Source organism: Embiotoca jacksoni, unplaced genomic scaffold (genome assembly GCF_022577435.1).
Source record: "Embiotoca jacksoni isolate LCO1_2020_lvr unplaced genomic scaffold, fEmbJac1.0.p SCAF_14, whole genome shotgun sequence".
Taxonomy (NCBI): Eukaryota; Metazoa; Chordata; class Actinopteri; family Embiotocidae; genus Embiotoca; species Embiotoca jacksoni.
This window is the reverse complement of record NW_027185274.1, coordinates 12,675,123-12,688,395: the sequence shown is the minus strand read 5'-3', so window position 1 is coordinate 12,688,395 and position 13,273 is coordinate 12,675,123. Positions and strand designations below refer to the sequence as shown.

Sequence of the window (13,273 nt, the reverse complement as noted above, 5' to 3'; positions counted from 1 at the left end):
CTCGTTATCGTGATCATGTGTTTCTGTGGGCAACAGCGTGATTGCAGGTTTACTGTAGCTTTGAGGAATTATTTTTGCCAACCGAGAGACTCTCTCTCTCTCTCTCTCTCTCTCTCTCTCTCTCTCTCTCTCTCTCTCTCTCTCGCTCTCTTGTGTGAGTGTGTGTGAGAGAGAGTGTGTGTGTGTGTGTGTGTGTGTGTGTGTGTGTGTGTGTGTGTGAGAGAGAGAGCGCGTGTGTGTGGCTTGTGGGCAAAGGATCCAGGGCAGCATGGCACTGGTACCTTGCATCAATGGCCTGATTGTACGCTGAAAGCTGATGTCACTCTTTAGGCCAGGCCTGTGTAGAGCCACGTTGACATCTGAGCTGGTCGATGTGAGAGCAGCATTTTGACACTTTAAATTACAGCTCGCTGTCAGGAAACTTGTGAAGGCACTACAGGCTGAGCAGCCCTTCCACTTCTGTCCTAAACAACAAGGACATCACCATGACCGCTTTATTACTCAGTCCTGTCAAGTGATGAGGAAATCCTAATTTGTGCATTTGTATCATCTAGTATCAATTTATGCAATGCTGTTGTTTTGTGAACCTTTATTAGACACGTACCAGTGGTCCCCAGCTTGTCCTGAATGCTTCAGCCAGAGTACCAACACAGACCGGTTTCTTTGCAAGAGTAGTCGATACCTTTTTCGTCGATAATTTTTTTTAGTTCAGTCATCTCCTGATACAAATTTGTCAACTTGTACATTGAAACAACAGAGTAGATGCTGGAGTGAGTGAGCCTGCCAGATTCAAGCAGCCTCCCTGTCCCACCTATATGTTTTCACTGCTGTTTTAAAAGGTTGTGCGCACTTGAAGATGTCGTGTTCACATTTTGAAGAGACTGTTTGGATTCTCTAATATTGGTTATTTTTTTCTTTCTTTTTTTTTTTCCCAAGTGTAACCAAGTTTGACCCTTTGACACAATGTCATCACATCTTGTTTCTCATCTCTCTTTACGTCAGTTACATCTTCCGACTGAGCTGTACACGACTGGGCCAGTGGGCCATCGGCTATGTGACTGCAGATGGAAATATCCTCCAGACCATTCCCCACAATAAACCCCTCTTCCAGGCCCTCATAGATGGTTTCAGGGAAGGATTGTAAGTCAGCTGGTATTTTGTGTGGCACACTCAAATCTGTCATTTTCCCTTCACTCTCTCTCTGACTGTGTGGTGGTTTTCATTCGACTCCATTTTACACGCAGAGCTTCTCTTTTTCCGTTATTTCTTCTTTTCTTCCCTCCTCTTCTACAACGCCTGCCTCCCTGTGTAAACAGTGTAAACTATGCGGCCCTGTTTGTATCCCACGATTGAATTCGCCTTTCACCCTCAAACCAATTCAGTCATGTCATTTTGCTTGTTCCCATTATTCCAGTGTTATCATAACCAGAATAGAACTGTTGGTTTCTACTGTGCACCTCAGTCGGTGGTTTAGCCGGCTGCCATGAAACTCATCTTTTTATGCCAGCGTCGATTCCTTTGTTTAATGAAAGCTTTGGTTGGCCTGTCCCAACCTGCAATCAAACGCTGATTTCAACTGGGAAAGCCTATAAAGTATATCGCCTGTATCTATGAAACCGTTATCAAATTGTAATTACAGTGTTTGACCTATTTGTAAAAGACTCGCGTACTACACATGCTTCAACCCGTACTGAATGAATGGACTGAACAGATGTTTTCATTACCGCAGCCTGTTAGGCATACATGCAGTATAATCATGCTTACTAATAATGATGATCACTTTTAAATTCAAATGCCCCATCTGAATACCCAAGGATGCTTTAATTAGACTTCTATGCGTGCCTTCTAATTTCATGTGCCTCTGCATCTCCAGCTATTTATTCCCTGATGGCCGGACTCAAAACCCTGATCTGACTGGACTGTGCGAGCCTTCGCCTCAAGACCACATCAAAGTCACGCAGGTTGGGGCAGTGAGCTTCTCCAGACTGTGTCCTCAGCCTTTTAATATCTTATACATTCTTGTTGCTGTTTTTTTGTTTGGCCGAGTTTTTAAAGCTTAGATACTTAAAAACCTAAAAACAATGTGACGGTGTAATTCAGGACCTGATAAAACCCCTCACACAGGAACTCAGTTAGTCAAGGTGGCTGACTAACCAAAAGACTTTGTTTTCCTATGTGTCTGTTTAATAAGCACAGTTCTGATAAACAGGATGACATATATTTGTCTGTCATGTATAGCAGGAAATGCACTGAAGTGGCAGCACAAGAATTTCCATTAGTATCATTTCATGCATGACTTTGTGACAGAGGTATACTTCAATGACAATATTTTAAAAAGGATGTTTTGTCTTTAATCTCGTCTTATTTTCTTTTAAGATTGAAACAGTTAGCTTCATTTAAACACTTATGTGCCATTAGTAAGATGTCACAGTATTTTGAACACAACTGTAGGCGTTAATAAACATAAAGAATGTAGTTCAGAATTTTAGATTTTTATAGTTAAAGCAAACCAGTCGTGTGTAATTACAGTAAATCTAATCGATACTGTCGTCACACTGAAGGACACGACATCAGTGAGGAAGATACATAACGGAGTGATTTGAGTTTTTTTTGTTCGTTTTGCTCGAGCACAAGACTGAAAGTAAAAAAAAATATACGCCCCCGCGTTTTTAAACTACCGCTCCAGATCCTCCTAGACTCTTTTCATAATGGTCTCGGGTGGTGTTGCTGCTGTATGATTTTACTCTCTTGCCATGTCCCCCCCCCACCCCCTCAGGAGCAATATGAGCTGTACTGCGAGATGGGCTCCACTTTCCAGCTTTGTAAGATCTGCGCCGAGAACGACAAGGACGTGAAGATTGAGCCCTGCGGTCATCTCATGTGCACCTCCTGTCTCACTGCCTGGCAGGTACGAGAGGGGGCGGATGGACGGGGTTTGCGTGGGTTGGCCAAGTGTCATAACTCGTACCCGTTGAGAGGAGAACTGTCTGTTGAAGTGCTCTCCCCCGCAGACATATAAAACCCGCTTTCATCTCGGCATGCTATGACGTGTGTGTCCCCGCCCGTGTTACAGGAGTCAGAGGGTCAGGGAACGGGGTGTCCCTTCTGCCGCTGTGAGATTAAGGGCACGGAGCCGATCGTTGTGGATCCTTTTGACCCCAAGGACAACAGCGGAGGCTCCTGCAGGGGCACATTCGGGGCAGAGGGGGCGCCGTCGCCCAGCTACGACGACGATGACGACGACAGACTTGAAGACCCCCACCTCATGATGAGCAAACTTGCCTGTTCAAAGGTAAGATTGTGGAAAGACCTTAACTTAATTTCACCCGAAGTTATTTCGGTTCGCTCGAAGTTTCCAGTCATGGCAGTGGGCAAGCTGCTTTGCTATAATCCATTTATGAAACGTTGAGGGACTTAACACCCTGGGTTCACCTCATGGGCTCCCGCTGTCCTCTTTATCTTCTGTTTTTCTGAGACCCATCTCTGTGTAGATGAAACACTCCCTCCGTTGCCCTTTTCACTTTTTGTGAGCTTCAAGCTCTCATCTCCTATCTGAAGTCTTTCATCTCTATCTTTCATAGTGCCAAGGTAGCAGCTTTTTTTTCTTTTTTTTTTGTGCCCCTTGGTATTTGAGATGTGGGGCATTCACCTTTGTTACATCTTTTATGTGCCTCTGAAAATCTCTGCATTAATCTGTTTATGGGTGAATACCTGAGATCACACACTTTGAAGTCGTCCCTTGTATATCTTTGGCTTTGATTGCTGCTCTGGCCTCTTTGACCACTTCTTTCAATGGGCTTGTGTACTTGTGTTTGTTTCGTCTGTGTTTTTGTGTTGGAACACCTCGAGGCTTGGATGTTTGTTTTTACTCATGAAGCTGCACCTCTGCCATCAGATGGTGCGGTCAAATTTAAACACAAATTTTCGAAATTTCAGTATACAAACAGCAGCAGAGATTTATGGAGTTTTGTAAGATGGGAAGTTGAATTTAGACGAAAACCTGATTTGTGTTCAAGTAATGCCGATCAGATGTGACAAGTGTTTGGCTCTCTTGTATGTGATCCAGGTGGAGCGCCCCTCGTCACCCTTGTCCATGCCTCCTCAGTCCTCCCTCCCCCCTGTGCCGCCCAGACTAGACCTGTTACCGCACAGACCTCCAAACCCCCCTGGAGCCTCCAGCCCCGGGGTCACCAGTAAGGTAACTGAGAGACAACCAACGCCTTGCTCAGAGAAGGGAGGACATTAAAAACAAAAGTTTGCTCATGGTGTTTACATGTTTGACAGTCCAGCAGCATTCTCAGCATGTGGTCTGATCATCAATGGGTGTGTCATTGCCTGTAGGACAACAGGAAATAGTGCTGTCGTAGGAAAATGAGGGGACTTTGTTCTTTCTTCTTGCGTAGATTCATTTTACAAATAATTTTTTACTTCAAGACAGAAAAGCCATTTCCGTTTTTGTTACCTTTAGCCAAACTACTTGGATATTCTGGTCTGCAGCTGGTTCACAGCTTGACTTGTATGGTGCATCCGCAGAGTCAAAGCAGATGGTGTAACGCAGGTCTGATTGAAATTATGATTACTCATGTTACCATAATAATACAAGTAAGGTGTTGAAATGAAATTGGTGCATTTTCTATTCTGAACATTACACATTTTATAGCTGAATTTATCCCTCAAACATCCGTATAGCCACATAATTCTGCTTGGATAAAAATAAATGGAAACAGAAGACAGACAGCTTAAATTGTCTGCAGATGATGACCAACATTTTCCTTTCATCTATGTATACTGTTGATTATGATGACAAATGCATACACAGTGCTTTTCTTGTAAATGGATCATTTCCTGCACAGAGTTTCCCTTTGGTTCACATCAATATTGTATGTGATCTAAATGAGCTCCCTCCATCTCTGTTTCTCCCCTGCAGGCAGCATCTCACCACAAAGACAAGCCTCTTCCTCTTCCCCCAGCACTGCGAGATCTCCCCCCTCCTCCTCCTCCAGACCGCCCCCACACAGCCGGGACGGCCCCCGAGGGGCGGCTTCAGCGGCGGCCCTTACCTTGCACTCCCGGGGAGCCTGCTCGAGATAAGATGCCCCCAACACCCCCAAACCGAATGGAGTGGAACTCCAGGCCTGTTCCCAAGGCCCCCATCTCCTCTTCCTCGTCCTCCTCCGCATCTTCCTCATCCACCCAAGTCTCCGGTCTGGGAGGGGACATTCGAGCAGGTGTCAGGGAACTCTCCAACCGACACTCCCTTCCCTTGGCGCTGCCCTCCGCTCTGGACACCCGCTCAGACTCGCAGAAGAACAACAGCTCCCTCAGTCTGGACCACCAGCTGGTCAGAGCAAGCAGAAAACACAACACACTAATGTCCTTTTTGATTCATTGACTACACTTCCAAGCGCACACAGCATTTAAGTTGGTTTGCAAACAAGACTTAAATAATCTGGGATACTGTTTACATGGGTTCCAGCAAGTGTTGTTTTTTTTATCAGGACGTTCCTGACGGCTCAGTAAACAGTCACAATTTGATCACACGTACAGCCGGGCAAGGTTTTAAGGTGGTTTGTAAAATCCACCTTAAAACCATATCGATCATCTTTGTGTCTGTATTAGAAAAATATGCCTATTCATTTTCTTGTTGAGAGTTAGATAGTAGAATATATCAGCCGTGAGCTTAGTTTAGCATAATGGCGGAAAACTGGAGGAAACTGATATCCAACAGTAAGAACAACTGCCTATGAGCGCCTCTAAAACTCACTAATTAATTCATTATCTCATTGATTTTTATTCAAAAGTGAAGTGTAAAATGTAAAGATCATGAGACAACAGAGACCACCAGGAAGACAAGTCTGCTCCATAAGCTCCCTGTAATGTGCTTTAGGAAACAGCCAGCCTCGCTGTTCCCCCAATATCCGTTAACCAGTTGCTGGCACCAGCTTCAACTTCCTGCAAGATACTAAAAGCTATATTTTAATGTGATTTGTATTACGTTTCTAGATTTTTGTTGTAAAAATATTCTTTACTTTTCAGTGTCTTAAGATGTTGGCCTCTGCTTCTTTTCCAGAATTTTGCCGCAGTTGCTGGTCAAGATTATGACAACCCCAAAGTGAAACCCTCAGCCTCAGCCAGCGCCATTTATGCAATGGCGAACAGGTAATCACATCAGAGGAGTGGAACATACCATCTTCTAACTACGGACATTTTTGCAATCATTAATCCATACACTATATAGTTAAGTAGCTTCGTTTCCTCTCAAAGCACTTCTCGTGTTCGTGTTTTGCAAATGCATATTAACAGTTCTGCTGTAAAAATTCTTGGATTGCTTGTTTGGCCCTCAGACCGTCTCCAGCCTCGAGGCCAGCGACTGGAGAGGAGGCACGTGACAGCGAGGAGGAGTCGGAGTACATGATCCCCTCCTCTCGTCCCGTCCTGCCCCCCATCACAGGACCACCCGTAGGGGAGAGCCCACCAGTCCCACGGGCCCCGCAGCCTCAGCTCCTTCCAGCACCCCAGACTCAGAACCAGACCCAGACCCAGAACCAGAACCAGACCCAGAACCAGACCCAGACCCAGACCCAGAACCAGAACCAAAACCAGACCTCAACTCTTCAGTCACGGTATTCAAACCTCCAACACATGAAGAGAAAAGCTTGATGATGGTGTTTGGTTAGTTATTGGAGGGTTGTGTCTGTTCATTTATTGTTGTTTGTTGTTGTTGCAGGCTGATGCTGGCAGAACTGGAGGATGGACCTCAAATGTATGAAGCCATGTACAACATCCAGGGCAGGTCACAGCAAGCCAGAGATTCAGGTATTTTAACCCTCTAACCTTGTTACAAACCTGGCCAGGAAGGGTGAGGACATTTTAGAGAGGCATGAATCAAACCCTGAAATTAGGAGTCTGTCTGAATTTTTCTGAATGTTGGTTTTACTCTTAAAACATGATCTCGCCATCTGGAAAAAAAAAAAAATACATCTTCTCACAGAGCTGGCATGAACGTGAATATACGTGTGATGACAGTTGTGAGTCATCTAAAGCTGTTTTGGAGGATATAAATAAGTGAAACCGAGTACGTTGGTTAGCTGTCTGTTCACCACTCTGTAGTGCTAACACATTGTTCTTCATCCTTCCAGACTATTCAGAGTTGCCCCCTCAGCCATTGACCAACGGTCCCAGAGACCACGCGGCCGAGGAGAGAGAAGATGAGGAGAATGGTTACGACTTCCCGAAACCCCGGCTGCCGATGCCTCCGGCCCGGCGGACCCTTTCAGAAATGGGAGGGTCTCTGTCCTCTTCTTCTTCCTCTTCCTCTTCCTCATCCTCTTCATGCTCATCATCCACAGCGGCTTTCAACCGCTTTTCTCTAGATTCGGATGCTGGAGCTGCAGCACGTAAGTGTGCTTGTTCTTACGGACTAACGGGTCGCTTTTAAACTGGAATAGAACTTTTTTTTGTGTGTGTTCCTTTAAGTAGCTTGTTCATTCACTAAATTACCGCTCAATGATTTGGCTGCACAGGCCCGTCCTGTTTTTGAACACATTGTTTTGTGGCATTTATAGCTGAAGCTTAATCAATGTAATGGCAAAAATGATGTTTACAATTTTTTTTTTATTGTGGATTAATTATTAACAAACTATTTGACCTTTGTGGCATTCGACCTGCATTATACCTCAAGTAACTTTGTTCTTGTGATGTGTCTGGGTGGTGCTAAAGATGAGGATAAAGCATCACTCTGGTTAGAAGGATGACATGAAAATGAATCTCAATGGCAGGATAGCATCAGCCTGAGGAATACTCCTGCGATTTGAGTCGACTAACACTTTACAATACGGCCTTCTGTTAGGAGATTTAACATTTAAAAGTTCAGCTGTTACATCGACAGTATCCGTTTGGCAAAAATGGAAAAGTGTGTCTCTTTCATGAAACCCGTTGGATGTACCAGTTTCCGAACATCAGCCTCTTTTGTTCAGGTCCTTCCTGTCCACTAATCAATTTGAAATTGCTGAGGAATCATTATCTTGACGTAATACAAAAGTTGTGACCCAGAGCGCAGCCCGAGAAGTCAAGCTAAAGCACTTTGCTTCTTTCTGGTACGGGGCCAAACATAATACAGATTCTCCTAAAGCTCTCTGAAGTTAATATTAAAGTCACATTTGGACTTTGATGGATCGCCTTGAATTGACTGCTGCACATCCAGTATGTGCATAGTGTGCAAAGGAGGGTGAAGACTAATAATTATAGAGAGCAGTTCAGCAACATCAGTGACCTTAAAACCAGGGAAACAGTAAGTGATGCCTCCAGGACGGTGGACACACCTTTTGTGGGTAGACCTTACTGTATCATCAGAATCTCATGCCGACCGCTGAGACGTCCTCCGTGACAGACCGCTGGGTGGCGTGGAGGTTTGACTGCAGCTAAAGAAGCATTAGTGGCCCGAGGTGACATGTCACACTGTAGAAGAAAGGCGATAGCAGGCGCAGGAAGAATTCAGACCACAGAGAGCCGGTCAGAGAAGGACTCCAAGACGAGTGGGAGTGTTGTTCAAGAGGGACAGTGGAGGCGAGATGACAAGACAGTTACTGGTTGTGCTAATATGAATCCTTTAAGTGGATATAGACACAGCGCTAAAAGTTTGGTTTTTTTTTAGCTTCAAGAGACAAACTTAAATTCCAGTAATCTCCTCATCTATGTAGCGAGTTGACATTTACCCCTGATGGTGATTGTCAAGTGTCTGAGTGTTCAACTGAAGACCTCAATCTTTGTATCTGAGGGCCAATTAAATGGCTCTGGGACGAGCCGACAAGCTTTCAGACTATAATTGGACTCTTTGAGTGCTTTATTAAATGCCACTGCACTGGAAAGGTCAAATAAGATCACCATATATATATAAAGTAAGATAAAAGCACATGGCTTACCTCAGGCCCAATTACCACGATAAAGATCTTCTTTAATATTGGATCAAAATGATTTCCAGTCAAGTAAAATCATCAGCACGTCGTCCTGTGCTAACTATTGAAGTATTTAAATCGAATTTATGTTTCTTGCGATTTAAACACCAAACAGTAGAGAGAGTTCCAGACACTTTGATTTTAAAAGCGTGCCCGCTCACTCTTCCTGTGTCCTCAGCCTTCTCCGAGCCGGTGGAAGCACCAGAGAGACCTCCAAAGCCCCTGCCCAGACGGATGAACTCCGAGCGTCGGCCCAGCCCGGTCCCACCCGCTTCTACTCCGCCGAGTAGCGGGGCAACAGGGGGAGACCCTCAAATCAGTAGCGAGATCGAGCATCTCATGAGTCAGGGATACTCTTACCAGGACATCCAGAAAGCACTGATGATTGCACAGAACAATATTGAAATGGCCAAGAATATCCTGCGCGAGTTTGTCTCTATTCCCTCCACCGCGCATATTCTTACATAGCACATCCTCGTGGCCTCTCTCTCGTGTTTGCTCTCTCGCCCCAGCTTGGCCCAGCCTGGTTTGGTTTAGGTTGGCACAGACCAGCCCAAAACCCAAAGCCCATAGCCTGCAGCACTACCTCCGGTGCTGGCTGACGCCCCACGCCCCTGTGGATTTTTAACTGGCTGTTACTCCAGCGAGCTCACAGTATCTCTGGGACTCTGCGGCCCCCGTGCACTCCATGCGCTTTCAACAGTGTCTGGCCTTCTTTTAAACTCCTACAGCAGGCCTCTTCATCTTCAAGAACATTTCCGCTGGACTGACTGACTGATCGCGCGTGGAGCCGTGAAAGGGGACGACACATGACGCGAGACTTCCGTGGGAATCCTGGGACAGACAGATTCTTCTCTTTCATGTCGAAGCCTCTTGCTGAAAATGTAACCAACACCTCACAGATCAAACTAAAAATGTATGTCTATATGAAAATTTAATATATGAGTAAATATATATTAAATCTGTGTAATATATACAGTACGTGCATATATAGTATGTGAAAAGGATTTCCGCTTTGAGGGTTGCTGTTGGTACAAGCGATATGGGCAGACGGGGATCAGATTACTCTGTCAGCATGAGGGAGGTGAGACTGCGCAGAAGTACGTGAGGAAGAGTCAGGGTGTCTTCCTCACCAGGATGCGTTGGTGAGCAGCAGCAGCTTGAAAAACATGCAGCAGAGCTTATTCATTATGAATTCAGTCTGTTTATGGCCTTTGATTAACGTTTGCTTTGGTACTTTTTTTTTTTTTTTTTTTTTTTTTTTTTTAGAAAAACATGCTTGTTTTGTCGTGTTGTATTTTTCAAAGTAGCATGACGATGGTTTCAGGCCTGGACTTGTTTCTGGCAGTGTATGATGTGTTTGTGTGTTTGTGTACGTGAGCGTGCGTGCGTGTGCGTGCGTCTGCCAGACCTACTCCTCATGGCCTGCTCTTAAATCAACCCCCTGTTCCCGAACAACATGAATGTGGAATTACAGTCGGTGCACTCGGACTACTGCTCGAGGTCCTGAGGCAGGGCCTGGTGTAGCTGTAGAGCCTGGCAGTGAGATTATCAGAGGACGTACTAATGTTGACGACCCTGCAGTTCCAGACAGGCTGGTGTTGTGTGATCCGTGGCGGCCGAAACGTTTTCGTTCTGTCTTTGTCGAACTCCGTGGGCTAGCTGGTTCCTGTCTCCAGCTCAGTCCGGTGTTATGAAACAAACAAACAACAACAACAACAACAACAACAACAACAAAAAAGTCATTGATTTACTTTGGTAATATATTATTGTAATATGATCATAAATATTGTTATTATAATTAATTCAGAAGTGCTTCACTGCTGCTACTATTGTTAGTGCTAAACAATTAAGCCTTAAATGTACATTTGTGAATATTGTGTTTAACCGTCATCCTGGTTCTTTAAAGTGACAGTATCCTCTTTCTCCAGTCCGTAATGTAGCATACTTGAAATCACATGCAGCTTGTGAGCCCGCAGCCCTCTCAAGCTGCCGACTCGTCAGTGTTTTAAACATTATTTTATATTCTACATACATATATTCTAAGTAGGTGGACTTTGTATAGCAGCAGTAATTAAGCAAACAAAATGCTTTGGGTATGGAAACCAGCCATTTTGTAATGGATTCAGGCTTCTCTTTCACATCAGTTCCTTTTCTTTGCGGGAGTTTGACCCCTCTGAAAGGGAGTGATTGCTGAGGCTTTTTGAATAGTAGGCTCACGGGTTTGCTAGCCCACCCCCAAGTCTACATTAAAAAAAAAAAAAAAAAAAATCAGTGTTTGGGCCAACTGTAAGAACTAACTCAGGAATAATGTTTGTCTAAACAAGTGGCGTTCACCCTGGCTGTCAGAAACCGGAGGAGACTCATTTGGCTTCGACAGCAGCTCACCTGTCAGCTGTCTGTTCATCCAGGTGACATGTAGCCAAAAGTATCCGATTAATGAAGTCACACAAGTAGCCTATTTTCTTTTTGTCACATAACTTGCACATTTTTTTTTTTTTTTTTTGGTATTATTTCCAGTGTTCATGAGACTAGAGACAGCAGCTTTGTTTCCAGGTACTATGAATGATTCAGTTCAAATTCATGCAAGGAGCTTTTAGGTACACTGACCTGAACCTCTCCCAGCATATGAAGAATGTCTTTTCTTGGGAGCGTGTCAATCACGTCAATAGCTAATTGGCCCTTGCTTGTTCTGGGTAATGCTGCGTGTTGACTGGAAGCTATCGCCACGCTGTCCGGCCATCCTCTAGTTCTTTTGTTCTTTCTGTTCCTAGTTGCCTTGAGAAACTTCTTGAATGATAAGGTAATGGACGGGGAAGTCCCCAATCCTCAATACTGTACCGATGTTTTGTCGACGTTTCAAGGACAGCGCGTCATTGTCATGTGTTATTGACCTTTTTATTTTTGTTTTGTTTTTGCACAGTATACCAGTTTGTGCTTTGATACTGTCACTCTAAAGAAAAGCAAATTGTATAAAGTTGGTGATATGAAAAGGAAAAAAAAAAAAAATGGCTGTTTTATTTCATTTTGCATTCCTGTACATGTATTTTGTTCCAAAGGTTTTGTTTACTTTATGTGAATAACTCTGTGAGCAGTGCCATGTGTTTTAGAAAAAGGCCCCGTTTTTGGAAGAGTTTGGAGGTAAATGACCTGAACCTGTTGATCTCTGAAGGCGAGATCGTGCGGTATTGCTTGCGTTGATCTGTCCTCTCTGCCTCTCCAGCCGCATCAGGCCTGGAGTGCTCAGCTGTGAAAGGCCTCGGCTTCCTTCTGTTCGCCTTTTCCCAGATCAGTGCTAGCAGAGACGCTTGATGCATTTACCAGCCCCTCCCATTACTCTCAGCCCCGCTGTTGGGGGTATTTAAATTTTCTGCCAGAAGAGGGAGCCGTTGTCCCACGTAGCCGTGTTGCTTCTCATCAGTAAAAGGCATTCATTACATTTTTGATGGTTTTTAAAGCTCATATCACTTTGGAAGTATGCACATTGCTGTTAATAAAAATGATAAGCAAAAGCCACCACAGGTCTCTTCTCTGCACATTTGTCTTGTAAACACTTAAAAAAAAAAAAAAAAAACATGAAATGCACAGGGAGAGCCAATTAGCAACATTTTAGAAACTTAACTTTTTAAAGCATAAACAATGTGATATGTAACACTGAAAACAAACATTACAAATAGTTATTTGTTTTGATCATGCAGGAGTGACCAATAAGAGAAAGTTAAGATGATTAGAAACTCAAGCAGGAGGCAGTGAGAAGGGACAGGTACAAAAACAAGTGAGCTTGACGATACGACACTAGATACACGGCAAACCGAGACTTCTGCAAAACCTGCAGCGTCTTGAGGACTTAAAGTGGTCTGAAGTGCAGACCGATTCAATACTTCGGGGATAATTCTGCTTCATTTTTTGTAGTTGATCCCCTTGCCTCTTACATTGTGATGCATTTGGTAATTGTATTAAAAACCAAAATGTGATTGAATGCCCGACCAGTAGATCAAATCACCATCATATAAAACTCTTATGTAACCTGATAAACTCGTCTACTGTTTACAGAAGGGGCTGCTAAAGATGTTCCTTCGCCTCTGCAGGAGTGAGAAAATAACAAAATGCTTCAGTTGTATGTTATAACAGGGCTATTTATTTACAGGCCTGTAATTGCCATGAATTTCCCTGTTTTCTAAAATGAACAATTTACAACCCCGTTTCCAAAAAAAAAGTTGGGATGCTGCATAAAATGTGAATACAGAACGATGTGATGATTTGAAAATCATGTTAACCCATATTTAATTCAAAATAGACCAAAGACGTATCGAATGTTA

General features: G+C 44.0%; 1 protein-coding gene across 1 annotated transcript in view; it reads left to right on the top strand.

Moving 5' to 3' along the window:
* The window catches only part of cbl (Cbl proto-oncogene, E3 ubiquitin protein ligase), a 32,773-nt gene extending 20,303 nt beyond the window's left edge, over positions 1–12,470 (top strand). Inside the window, exons 6-16 of the mRNA XM_069148036.1 lie at positions 1,003–1,140; positions 1,874–1,961; positions 2,777–2,908; positions 3,074–3,292; positions 4,067–4,198; positions 4,928–5,341; positions 6,071–6,159; positions 6,345–6,623; positions 6,728–6,816; positions 7,140–7,397; positions 9,133–12,470. Of these exons, the coding sequence (XP_069004137.1) occupies positions 1,003–1,140; positions 1,874–1,961; positions 2,777–2,908; positions 3,074–3,292; positions 4,067–4,198; positions 4,928–5,341; positions 6,071–6,159; positions 6,345–6,623; positions 6,728–6,816; positions 7,140–7,397; positions 9,133–9,422 (2,128 nt within the window). The 3' untranslated portion in view covers positions 9,423–12,470. The remainder of the gene's footprint in view (positions 1–1,002; positions 1,141–1,873; positions 1,962–2,776; positions 2,909–3,073; positions 3,293–4,066; positions 4,199–4,927; positions 5,342–6,070; positions 6,160–6,344; positions 6,624–6,727; positions 6,817–7,139; positions 7,398–9,132) is intronic.
* The last annotated feature ends 803 nt before the right edge of the window (positions 12,471–13,273 follow it).